The 13,144-nt window shown below is 40.9% G+C and overlaps 1 protein-coding gene across 1 annotated transcript in view; it reads right to left on the bottom strand.

Annotated features, from left to right (window-relative positions):
• The window catches only part of CERK (ceramide kinase), a 40,557-nt gene extending 28,078 nt beyond the window's left edge, over nucleotides 1-12,479 (bottom strand). The window contains exons 1-3 of the mRNA XM_065665360.1: nucleotides 12,231-12,479; nucleotides 2,355-2,468; nucleotides 1,115-1,237 (exon numbers count right to left, since the gene is read on the bottom strand). Of these exons, the coding sequence (XP_065521432.1) occupies nucleotides 1,115-1,237; nucleotides 2,355-2,468; nucleotides 12,231-12,369 (376 nt within the window). The 5' untranslated portion in view covers nucleotides 12,370-12,479. The remainder of the gene's footprint in view (nucleotides 1-1,114; nucleotides 1,238-2,354; nucleotides 2,469-12,230) is intronic.
• Nucleotides 12,480-13,144: the final 665 nt, after the last annotated feature.

The following is a 13,144-nucleotide window of genomic DNA, read 5'->3' as shown; positions in this document are numbered from 1 at the left end:
CTGCCACACATCCAAAGCACTATTCACCCTCTCTGGAAACCTGTTACCTTCTCTGAAATAGTTTGATACCAGTAGAATGAACACTTGCACTCAGAGATGACTCCCCAGGCCACATCTCTCAGAGGTGTACTAAATTGGTGCACAAACCCCATTTTTAATAATATTTTATTGTAAGAGAGATACTAATGCTCTTGATTTGCATACATTACACGAGGCAAGATGCATGCTTACAATACCTGTTCAAAAGAACATCTATTATTAAATATACATTTTTCGTATGTGAGCCTTAAGTACTTGCTTGAGTCACATCATAGGTGTACTTGTACCCAGTCCCTTCTCCAGCTCTGTGTCTCAGATGGATCTCAGGCCTATAAGCAGCTTACCTATAGTCCCACCTCCACCTTCTGCTGCTCCTGTCTGGCCTCCCTGGATGGACTCAATTATCTCATCTGAGCAGTAAATCAGACCCACTGCTACTCCCATCCCTGCTCTGCCCACCCTGCTCAGATACAGTGGGACTACACACTGGATGGTGAGGGCACTGCCTGTGGTATGGTCATCCCTGATCTCCATTCTATCCTGCCACTCTCTGACATCTATCAAGGTATCTCTCAGGAATAACTCTTGCAAAACTCCTTTTAGCTTTACGAGAAGTAGTTGTCCAAGAGTCTCAGAAATGATTAATGGGAGCTCTTACTGCAGCACATTGTTGATGAGAGAGACTGGAAAGGTTAGACAGACACACAAAAAGCCACCCATAAATCTTACAATTGCTACAATCCTTCTCCTCATATCTCTGGAGTACCTCAAATCTAAGCTTACATCTGCCCTTTACTTCTCCTATTTAAAGCCTCTGCTAAGCCTCCAATGTGTGCTTATTTTGTGAAAATAACTTTCATCTGAGCAAAACTGTAAGATACCTATAGTCCTGACTGATTAGAGTAAAACACTCTGCCCAGCTTAGCAAATATGCGAGATACAAAAGCAGTGATGAGAAGAATGAGACAGCTCCCTCAACTTTTAAACATAAGCTGCAGATACATCAGAATAATAGCAACTGAGATACAAGCCTGTAAAATGATGCTGAAAATGTTGGTATTTTAGTCAAACTTACTCTGTATTTCAAGTAATTCTTTCAGTGCCTGTATCCACTGATTACACAAGTGCTCATCAGCACACCAAAATGTCACATCACTGCACCGCCAGCGGTGATTTCGGGCTTTCTTCACATAATACACTGTTTAAATTAAAAAAATAAAGAAAAGAAAAAAAAAAGTGGCGCAATGAAGCAGTTGTGTGAAATAACCAATGGATTTCTGAGAAACAGCCAAAATCTCTACCTTTGGAAAGAAGTGATAATTAACCCCCCAGCACAAATTTCTGCAAATGACAAAAGCATTTAGTGTGTGAACAGGACATCTGTAAAAAGTCATAATGAAAACACTGCTCTAGGTGATTACCTTGCAGCAGAACCTCAAACATGAACTTCTTTTTAAACCAAACATGATCCATTTTCCACAAACTAATTATAGACATAAAAGTTCACTGAGCTTATGTATTATTTTATCCGTATTAAAGTCTACAATGTCTACATAATATAAATAAGCTTAAGGGAAATAAGCCAAAACCCTTACATCCACTCCCATGTAACCAACAGGGTGAATTTAATTTTACAAAGTTGAAATTTAAGGGGAAAAAAAATATTTAGAGTTTTCTCGTGCATTAAGAACTAGGCTGGTGAGACAAGAAGCACCCTTATCTCTCCATCTACAGTATCACAATCATTGTAACTGAAGGACTAAGTGCAATCAAAGTACTCCACAACACAGAGTTTTGGCATGGGAGCAATCACATTTGCCCCAGCTTTGCAGCACAAAAATCACCACTCTTTCCCCCAAACAAACAGAAATCTATTTCTGGCACTCGATTTTAAGAATGCAGTCAGCAATACAGAGAACTTTTTCACACGTGCATTCTGAACCCAAACATTAAAACCACAAACATGTAGGACTCATTTTTCCAGCCTCTCTTGATTTTCTAGTCAAGTAGCATAAAGCGAGTATGTTGCAGAGTCATGCAGCAGCCAAAACGTTAGATGCTCGGACTTTGCTAAAGAACTAAACACAGCATGTGCTCTTAAAGGAAGGGGTTTATTCTCCAAAATAAGGATCTTAGATGTAAATAGGCAGATGTGGTTTTGTTTGTTTGTGGGGGTTTTGGTTGGGCTTTTTTCTGATGTTTTGTGTTTGGTTTGGGTGGGGTTTTTGGTGTTAATTGTTTTTTTCTGGGGTGTTATTTGTTTGGGTTCAGGCTTTTTTTTTGGGGGAAGGGGTATATTTATCTATTTGCCTTACCTGTGAAAGCATGTGGCTTTCCCATTTTTTGCCATCTGCCACTAATCCGTTGTTTCTTGTTAAGTTCTGTTTCTTCTACAGCAATGATCTCCGAGATTGGTACGAAACAGTTTTCTGTACAAACACAAGACCTCACACATTAACATCTTAAAACAGCACCAGATTATTTCTACATGCAATATGATGTAGACATAAAATTAGAGTAGTTGCTCAATAAGCAAAACCAAGAGCAAAAGTAGTTATTTACTGAATATTTTCCGTTTCCTTCTGCCTTTTGTCAAAGCACATAATTCATAAGCACCTATGAACAACACCAATATTTCAAATGTCTGTGATTTCTCAGAAAATCATGTTTTCTGAGTATAAAAAGCTTTTTGCATGAAGCCAAAATCCAGCAACTAATGAAATTGACTCTTCAATGACACCTAGTCCAGGTATCTGACAGCAAATAGCACATGGGGTTTCAAAGATTGTGAACTAAGTCTAGTGCAGAGAGACTACAGGGACTGTTTGTTATTCTCAAGTAAGTAGCTGGCTTATGAAAGAAGGGCATTCACATATGAATTCTTAAGACTTTAAATCCCACTAAGCTTTTAAACTTCAAGGCCTCCTAAGAAACAAGTTCTAGATATTATGCTTAGGTACTGTTAAGTGTATTTCTCTTATATCAACTTCAAAACTATTGTTTTTCAGAATTACAGGCCTCTTGCTCTTACCCTACGAAAGAATTTCCTCTACCCTCACTCTTTTTTCTTCTTAGTCCCTCACACCTTCTCAGTCTTCTTAACTCCTGACAAATTGAGGATTTTGTCTCATTTTCATTATCGATTTCAAAATTTCTCTGCTTTTTCCTTAAATAAAAAAAAAGCAGAACTGAAAACACTTGCTTTGTACTTATGTACAAATGAGTACTCTGTGTATATACACATGTATAAAATTTAGTTACATAAGATTATATTATTATAATAATATGTTTTATGTATTAACAATTTATCTACCTGTATATGAGAAAAACAAGTATAAAGAATCACAGATATAAAGAGTTATTAAACACATAAAATACAGCACTAATACTGCCATTACCAAGTTTTATCCTACATTACATCTTCCTCACTATTTTGCAGAAGCACCCCTGTGGTGGTGAGAAATATAAAAGAAAGAGAAAAACCTCCTAAGCTCTTCACAGTGCTGACCACAATCCATTTGCCACTAGTTCATTTTTTTCCTGCCCTATTTATTTGTTTTAGTCAACACAGTTGTTACCTATTATAATGTCTATTGACATGTCATGGACTTCACACACAAGGTTGTGTTTTCTTTTTTCTTTACAGGTGTTTCGGTATTTGACTTGATTTGTATTCCTTTAGGGATTTTATCTTCCCACAGGGTTTTAGTTTGATTCATAAATGTAGCCTCCAAACTTCGCACTAGGGTCTTTTAGGCATCTGACTGTATTCAAATGTTTTAACTACTCACAAAACTAGTTATGGCTTATAATTATATTCACCATATTTACAGCATGATGGGGAAATGCAGCAGTCACAGAATGTCTTTATAAAGATCCAACAGCGGAGATGATATATATGTATATAGGGATGCTGGGGAGGGACTCTTCATTAGGGACTGTAGTGACAGGACAAGGGGTAATGGGTTAAAACTTGAACAGGGGAAGTTTAGATTGGATATAAGGAGGAAGTTCTTTACTGTTAGGGTGGTGAGGCACTGGAACAGGTTGCCCAGGGAGTTTGTGAATGTTCCATCTGTGGCAGTGTTCAAGGCCAGGTTGGATGAAGCCTTGGGTGAGATGGTTTAATGTGAAGTGTCCGTGCCCATGGAAGGGGGGTTGGAACTAGATGATCTTAAGGTCCTTTCCAACCCTAACTATTCTATGATTCTATGAACTTAATAAAAACACTTAACTTCTATTCAGATATCGGTATCATGCATGTAAGACAGTATCATGTATTTATTACTGGATAGTAACGGTTAATTTGTCCTCCTAACATTCAGAGAAAAGGTCTGTTGTGGGATCTCAATGTGATTACTCACCTATTCATTTATCAGAGTTAAAAAGTACAGAACAGGGAATGGAACAATAAATTAAAGGAAGGGAGCACGTTCTTTAACCTTTCTTTCCCAGAACTGCTTTTAGTTCTCATTTTTCTACTGGCTATGCTGCCTATCCATATGTCACAAGACAAAAGAAAGCTTGTTGCATTTATAAAGATTGCACTTAGGTGATAACTCATTTTGTTGTTGCTCACAGATTGCTACAAAACTGAAACTAGATTTATATCAAAATTTAAATGAAAATGCTCTAATGACCAACTTGGTCAATAGTACTACGTATTGGACACTCACTAGCACGTGTGCTAGAAGCAGCTACAGAAGTCATTGTTTTATTAGGCAGTTTCTGTACAATAGAGAAAGCTGTCCAACTGTACAGATAGCTAATAGATTGAAAAGCACTTCCAAATCTGTATCACTAAAAACATTTTTTTGGAGTACGTACTTTAGCACATATCACACAGCTTATATTAACAACCCTAGACCTTGAAACCACTTCTACTAAGTTCTCCTAATTTGTCAGATGTGTTCTCCCTCTGACAGTCGCATGACTGGAAGTTCTGCTTTTCCAGTAAATCTCTTCATAGATGCAGCAAAAAAAGAAAGAAGAAAAGTTTTAGTTAAATATGTGCTTATTATTATTATTATTATTATGATAGGCCACAGGAGGTACATATCTGAAAAAAATAAACCCCAGACTGGGGGTGGGAGCAGTGACACACCAAAACAAGGAAAAAGTAAAAAAAAAAAAAAAAAAAAAAAGGAACAAAACAAAAGCAAAGCACAGAGTGATCCCACCTTCCCCCTCTAAATATCTGGGCTTGGTAGAAGTTCAAGATGTTTCTCTTCTATGGGTATCAGCTGTGCCAGTTGTGGCCCTCTACTACTTGGCACTGCACAAGTATCAAGCAACTTCACTGCCCCACCAGCATACTCCAATCTTCAGGCAGTCAAAACCACACATTACTTAACAGAGTAATCACAGAGGGCCAAAAGATGCAAGGCTTTCTCAAATACAAATATGTTATTCAGAACATTCCCTACAGCTTATAAAAACAAATCTGAATGCAGTGGCATTTGTGTTTGGATAGAGCTCAAGAATTTCTATCAGTCCAAATATGACTATCACTATTTGACTTAGTGTTACGCAGTAAGTCAAAACACATTGTTTAATCAGAAAGCAAATCAACCACTTAGCTGCCCCCTCCCCCTTTTTCCCCCAGACAGGAAAAGTTTCCATTGCAAAGAAATCAAATAGAAGCCTTAAATACAAGCAATCCTGCTTCTACGAACACAATGCCCCCATCTGCCATTTAATTACCAAAACATGCCCCGTAAAAATGTAGGTCTCTCCCACCCTCTTTTTAAAGGTCAACAAGTTTCATATATGTACTAATGTCCTTTCACATACCTACTCTTGCAGCATTTACCCTATTATCAGGTAGCATAAGCCACTTCTTTCACTGATGTAGTATAGAAAGGCTCACTTCACCTTGACAAGTTTCTCCCAAAAAATGGAAAATCTTATTGCCAGATTAACAGCAACAAAAAAAATGGTACTTAGACCAGAGCTATTAGATCAATATTAACGAAAAAAGTTGAAAAGTGGGCTCAGAACCATACCAAATAATTTCACTCTGCTCAGCACAACATATTCAACCAAGCAGCACACAAAAGTTCCTAGATAAAATTCCAGACGAAATACCGTGCCATTTTCAACATACACATCTAGATTCAAGAGACTGAATTTCATGCTCAGAAATACTTCAGTACATATTAATTTTCTTAAACTATCTCAAAGATCTTAACACATTTATGTTTCGATGTCTCACCTTGCCCAATGTCTAATATATGCAATACACTACAGATGATGATTTGTCCAACCAATGCAGATGGATGAAGGAACATGGCAAAAAGACAAAATAACTAAAACCCCAAAAGACACACTAGACAGGTGACAGTCTTTCCCGCACATTGGCTATGCCAGTTATCAGTCATTCCGTGTCCCAGTGCTTTTACAGTCTTAACAGACAGTCTTCTCTAAGTGCAAACTGGCAAACAGTGTGTTAGATGCATACTACTTTTTCCCACATTAAGCAAGTGGGAGAAAAAAAAAAAACAAACAAAACAAAAACCCCCAAGTTAAGCACACTAACAGTGGGTTTCCTTTGCAAAAAAACTAGCTAGAAGTTGTGAAGTGTGGTGTTCTGTGTTAAGAAAGGCATTTTGATGTGCCATTGCTGTCTGCTACTTTTGCAGAATACGTCCTGAGTTTATAAGCAAACTCACTCAGAACCTCAGTAAGGACTTGTTCATTCATCACTGCCAACTTCATATCCTACAGGCCAAATTCCTCCCTCAGAAATGTGTTAGCTCAAAGCAACACAGACGTGCAAAAGCATAAAGACGTTGCTGATCACAACATTTGGTTTATTATTAAAATTCAGCTCAGTCCCAGGGATGCAGTGACATTCAGAACTAATTTAAATTATTAATATACTCTTGTGACTTAAAAGTATTAACAGCTAAAAAGCTGGGGCGCAGATTTAAATAAGAAGGTTTTTTTCAGTCACTTTGGAAACTAATTTACTGTTAGGGACCGCACAGACATTAAGTTACCTTGCCCTAAGTTTAAGGTTTGCCTTCACCCAAAAAGCAAGAAAACAAGGACGTTTTCTATCAGAAGGAACACTGCCTTATATTGATCACGCACTACAGAAAGCTGTGTCTAATAAAGACCAGAATAAAAGATGGTGGATAGGATATAGGCAGAATTACAGAGAATTCACATCCTACAAGAGGGGGAAGGGGAAAAAAAAAAGGTATCATAACTGAATTATTTAATTCCAAACTGTGGAAGAGTCACAGAGACATATGAAGGCCATGATCTCACAATATACAGCCATTTATAGGATTTTTATTTTTTTTAAGTAAATCTTCAAGTACTTTGTAAACCAACAGACAATAGAACAGTTCCTTAGTATGAAGACACAGTCGCTGCTTCACGTCACATATCTGAATTTGAATCAAATCACAGCAATTTGTACCTGGATCAATTTGCATATTTAAATTGTACCATTGAGTATTTTTCCAAATTAATTCCATTCCACTGAATGTTTTCCAAATAAAATCTTTCCAACTCAACCATGAATACTTTCATGGTAAAGCACAAAAAAAGTTCATTTTTTTACTGTAACGATTTAAAAAACCCCACCACCAAAGAGATGCATGCTGAAAGGCACGTATTGTTTAATGTAGGGTGCATCTATATTTGAATAATGTATCTTCCAGAAGACAACATATTCCAAAGAAACAATGCATTCTAAAGCTATTATTCCCCACATCCTACTAGTTCAATGTAGTCAGGGGAACTGTCTAGAGAAAAACACGGTTCAGATTTCTACTTGTGCCCACTGCCGATTGGGAATGATTGATGAAAAATGACCTTGACTAAGGATGTGCCAACACACTCCAGGTGCAGGACAGGCCTTCATTCCAAGCAGGCCCACTTCTGCTGTCTCAGTACTGTGTTTATCAAACTGAACTCCCCTTACAATCCACACCATCGGAACAGCATCAGTCTTGTGAACATGAGTTCTGAGGCTTCCTCAAGTGATTTGGGGAGAAAAGTAGAAAAGACACTTGAAGGGACAAGAATTCCCTGGGGAAGAGAGAGAAAGGGTTAAAAGATAGAAAAGAAGGTGCACACAGGAAGTGAAAGCATACAGTTCTGTGTCTAGTTTGATCATCCCCTTTATGCTTGTACCTTACAAATAAAAAATCCCAAAACAGAAATAACAAGGGAATCTCATTCTGTGTTTGCAATGCCTTAGTACGAGGCACATTACAATCTTAGCCAATACTTGTAAAATACCTGTAAGTACATGTGTACAATATATAAGCTGCTATGAAATTTGGTACATGAAGTTTTATCATCACTTTTATCACTTGATAAAAAACCAACTGCGCCACCAACATGAGGAAATAATGAAACAATTGATCTGTCCAGATATGCATAGGCTATTAACGATTAACAACTAAATCTCATGGAGAGATGTTTTAAGGTTGAAAAAATATTCTTCAGAACATTTGAAGATGAAGGTGTGAAAAAGGTGTATAGCTAAGATTAATAGAGAAATACATAAAAAATTTCAGATGAAACTTTGCCCTTTAAGTTTAAACAAGTCCAACCAAAGAACGGAAAATGGGAACCTCATTACACTGAAGACAGAGCTTGAAAATATGATGCTGTTAAACAAGGTCTAACAGTAGGAAAGAAAGTTAACAGGCTTGTTTAAAAACAAGCCATGTCCTGAAAAAACATTTTTGGTTTTGTTATTGTTGGTATCTCCTCAACAATAGCATTATATTTTCCAGAATCAATAGTTCTTTGTTCATAAAACGCATTTTAACAGAACTGGTTTTAAATTTCTATATGTATATGTTAAAATACTTGAGAGGTGAGCCAGTGCCAGCGTCGAGTACAATAACGCAAAGTGCAAGGTCCTACACCTGGGTCAGGACAGGCTAAGAAAGCTGGGGCTGTTCAGCCTGGAGAAGTTAAGTTGCATGGAGACCTCATAGCAGCCTTCCAGTATCTGGAGGGGGCCTACAAGGATACTGGAGAGGGGCTCTTCATTAGGGACTGTAGCAATAGGACAAGGGGGAACAGGTTTAAATTTAAATAGATAAAGTGCAGGTTAGATACAAGGAAGAAGTTCTTTACTGTTAGGGTGGTGAGGCACTGGAACAGGTTACCCAACGAAGTGGTAAATGCTCCATCCCTGGCAGTGTTCAAGGCCAGGTTGGACAGAGCCTTGGGTGACATGGTCTAGTGTGAGGCATCCCCGGCCATGGCAGGGGCTTGGAATTAGATGATCTTGATCCTTTCTAACCCTAACCATTCTATGTTAATATCATTGTACAAAGATAAGAAAACACAAGAACCTTGCCATATTCTGTAAAGGACAACAGGACAAAATCTCTATTGTTTCCTATCTCTTCCTAACACCCAACTATAGCTCTAGTTCCTTACCTGTCAACATCTGAAAACCTTGACAAAACATGTACCAAACCATTTTACATATGTAGCTAAAACCAAGACAGTAATAAATACTCAGAAAATAAGCAGCCCTCACTGAGGAGGGTTTTTTTTTTTTTTTCAGTTTAAAGACAACTGTTTCACTGTAATAACTACCTATTAAACAAAAAATACAGCAGCTGTATACTGCATAATCAAGTCTATATTTAGGTGTAATACACAGTAGTCACGTAGTCAAAGGCTAAATGGTAGAAAGATACCAATCTTGGTCAAGCGACTCCTGTATAATTATATGCTTCTAACTAATCACCTTCCATAGTATAGTTTATTTATATACTGTCATGTATGCTGCTTGTATTTCCAAAATAATTGCAGAGAACACAATGAGCCATCCCAGGTCTTAGAAGAGCTTAAAGACAACAGGGCAGCAAACTGTGATCATACTAAAGCACAAGTGCAAGGAACACACGAATTAATCACGGTGTTAACAGGAAGTGGTATATCAAGTACTATATTGCTCTCTACAGAAATTATATATGTGCCTCCAGAAGACTCAGGCATTTCTTTTTCTTCTCCCACCCTCCCTCTTCTCTCTGGATAGCACATCATAGTTTCCAAAATGTTGTTAATAGCTGTGCCACAGGACAGCAGCCACCCTCAGTAACCAGACTTGCCTCCCAAGGAATCTCCTGCTGGCTACTACTTCAGAAACTGCCTCAGAAAGAATCTAGTTATTGTGTCTACTACATCCGCTATGGAACAGGATTCAGCACAGTTTCATACTTGGTTTGGCCAAGTCGAGAAAACTTACAACTTGCAAGGTCTAAAGGAAGTCATCACACAGCAGGAGCAACTCTCCCAAAAGGCTCTGAAACTCTATTTTAAATTTAAGATGCAGACACCTTCCTCTGGACTAATTTTATTTCATTTTGAAAAGTATACAGCTTACTTTTCACAGCAATATATTACAGCTTGGCAGAATTAAAGAACTCATTTTTAAAGTCTTAATTTCATTCAGATGCTGAACTAAGTCCAGGAATTTTCAAACACTTTTTTCAGCAGTACTGCTGATAAAAACTGGATAAACTCAAATTGTATTCACAGAACAGAAGGAAAGCAGACTGGTTTTATGTTACTATGAATAAGAAGAGCTGTACTTAAAACATGACCAATTCTCAATTATGTAAATGACAACATTTTCTTCTCGAGTCCTCCTTCTCCCTCAACTTTATTCAAAAAGCCTCAGGCCAATAAGACATTATGACAAAATCAGGGAAATATTTAAGAGGGATACATGGTAAGAAAAGAAGAACTATTTAACTACTTAAGTTTGGGAACTTGCCTGAGACTGGAGACATCTATACTCAAACTCTTCTCAGAAAAGCTTCTAGTTGACCTTTCTATTATTAGTTTCTTTCTGTTTTGGTACCTACAACCTCTTAGAGGAGAATGACAGCAGTTTTCCATCTTACAGCAGCTGCTGTGAAAAGCACATTACACATTTCTGGATGCTCACATACCCTGCTAATAGGGTTATATTATTAATGTGAATAATTACTATATTAAAAACACCCTGGTCAGAGACTGACGCAATACCACCTACAGTGTAGCAGAAAGCTTGATATACACGTACACACATTTTCAGCAGTTATCCTGCAATTCTGTCAGGTATTTTCCGCAGCAACCTCTCCTACTTGCAGTTTTATAAGTCAGCAGTATTCTACCTGCACAAAATGCGAACAACTTTGTTACACCAATACAAACTATTACCTTATATTTAACATTTCCAAAAAAGTAACTCAGTCACAGAAGTTAAACTTTCTTTCAAAATTCCTATGAAGCTCTTTAGAAAGTAGAGTTTAAAAAAACCCACACTTCTTTTCTTTCTTTTTTGGAGGGCGGTACCCTGAAATAGTGCTTCAGTATTATTTTTTAAGCACAAATCATGTACCCAAAAAGAAAGGTTGCTTTAAAAGTTCTGTAAGTCTATTATGTCCCTTTGTTGCCCAAAGAAGTTGTGTCTGCCCCATCCCTGGTAGAGTGCAAGGCCAGGTTGAACAGAGCTTTCAGTAACCTGCTCTAGTGGAAGGTGTCCCTGCCCGTGGCAGGACACTGGAACTGGATGAGCTTTAAGGTCCCTTCCAACCCAAACCATTCTGTGGTTCTAGGATTACAAACTACATGCTGCTACCTGCTCCCAGTGCCAAGAAACAACGGGGTTCAACTACAAAACCCGTGCTTTCCACATCCAGCTGCAGGGAAGTCTTCTCTCCCCTCGGCGACCAGGGGCACACTCTCGGACAGACGCTCCGCTCCCGCAGAACGGGGAGCTCGCTGCACTCCACTCGGTCCCTGCGGCTCAAAGTGTGGGAGCTTCCAGCTTCCTTTCGCAAGGAACCGGCTGACAGGTTCAGCACAGCCAACTGCTGACAGCCCGTCCGCGGCTACACCGCTGCCCGGCCGGGCCCGCGTGTCATTAACGCACTCTCCGTCTGCCAGAGCTGGACTCCGAACCCCGGAGCCGGCGCCGCGCTTCTTTTGTAGGGCGAAACGGCGCCCAAGTACAGGAAGCACACGGCGCCGGCTGAGCGCACCGCAGGCCGTCCCCGCCGGCACCCGCACCCGCGCCGCGCTGAGCGCTGCCCCGCGCTGCAAAGGACGCGAGGAAGGCCCGTCCCGCAACGCCGAGGGGAGGCGGCCCCTTCGGCGGCCCCGGCAGGTGCGCCAACGCCGGCCGGAGCCGCAGCCCGCCCTGCCGCTGCACTCACCATCGCCGCGGCGCGCCGGGCGGGGGTCGCGCCAGGCCAGCCGGCCCCGCTCCACGTCTAAGGTGACCTCCCAGGCGCGCTGCCCCAGCCCCAGCGAGGACACCAGCCGGAGCAGCCGCCCGCTCGGGAGCTGCTCCATGGCCTCCGAGAGCGCGGGCCCGCCGCACCCCGCTACCGCATGGCCCAGCCGGGGGAGCCCGGCAGCTAACGGCGGCCCCCGCCCGCCGCTACCCGGCCTGGCCCGCGGGCGGGGCGCGGCGTCAGCGCCTACGACAGCGCCGCGGGGCGGGGCCTGCGGTGCCGCGGCTCCCCGGCCCCGGCGGGACGGGGCGGAGCCGGGCGGTGATCCCGCGGTGATCCCGCGGTGGGCTGCCGCGCCCCTCGCCCGCTGTGTGTGTGCTCACCCCTGCGGTGGGTGACACGGGCTCCACGGGCTCCACGGGCACGGGACCCTCAGGCTTGCACCGTAACGTGTCCGCGTGGCTTTCGTGGCTTTTCTTCAGAGGGACCAAGCGCCCATCACCGTGACGACGAACTCTTCCCTTATCAAGACAGTGACAATGTAACGGATACATCACACCACAAACAGTGCCGCTCGATCTAACCTTGCCTTCTGTTACATAAAAACATTTTGGGGGTTGCCTCAAAGATTCTAACTATAACTAAACTCAGATTTACTATAATTAAACCCTTCACTCTCTGCCGTCTTCCCTCCATTGTGTTCCTGAATTTTATCGCTGTAATCACCAGCATCCGATCCAAAATACCAGCCAGAGTGCGCAGCAGTTGCTCCACCTCTGACCTTCCTCCAAACCTATTGGTTCTGATTATTTCCGGTAGAGTTTAGATAAGAACGTCACTGCTCTGTTTTCACTTGGGTACAGCCTGTGGCCAGTTCTCTGCTTCATCTGGAT

The sequence above is a fragment of the Lathamus discolor genome, chromosome 1 (genome assembly GCF_037157495.1).
Source record: "Lathamus discolor isolate bLatDis1 chromosome 1, bLatDis1.hap1, whole genome shotgun sequence".
NCBI lineage: Eukaryota > Metazoa > Chordata > Aves > Psittaciformes > Psittacidae > Lathamus > Lathamus discolor.
Note: the sequence above shows the minus strand (reverse complement) of the source record. Positions and strands in the feature narration are given on the sequence as shown.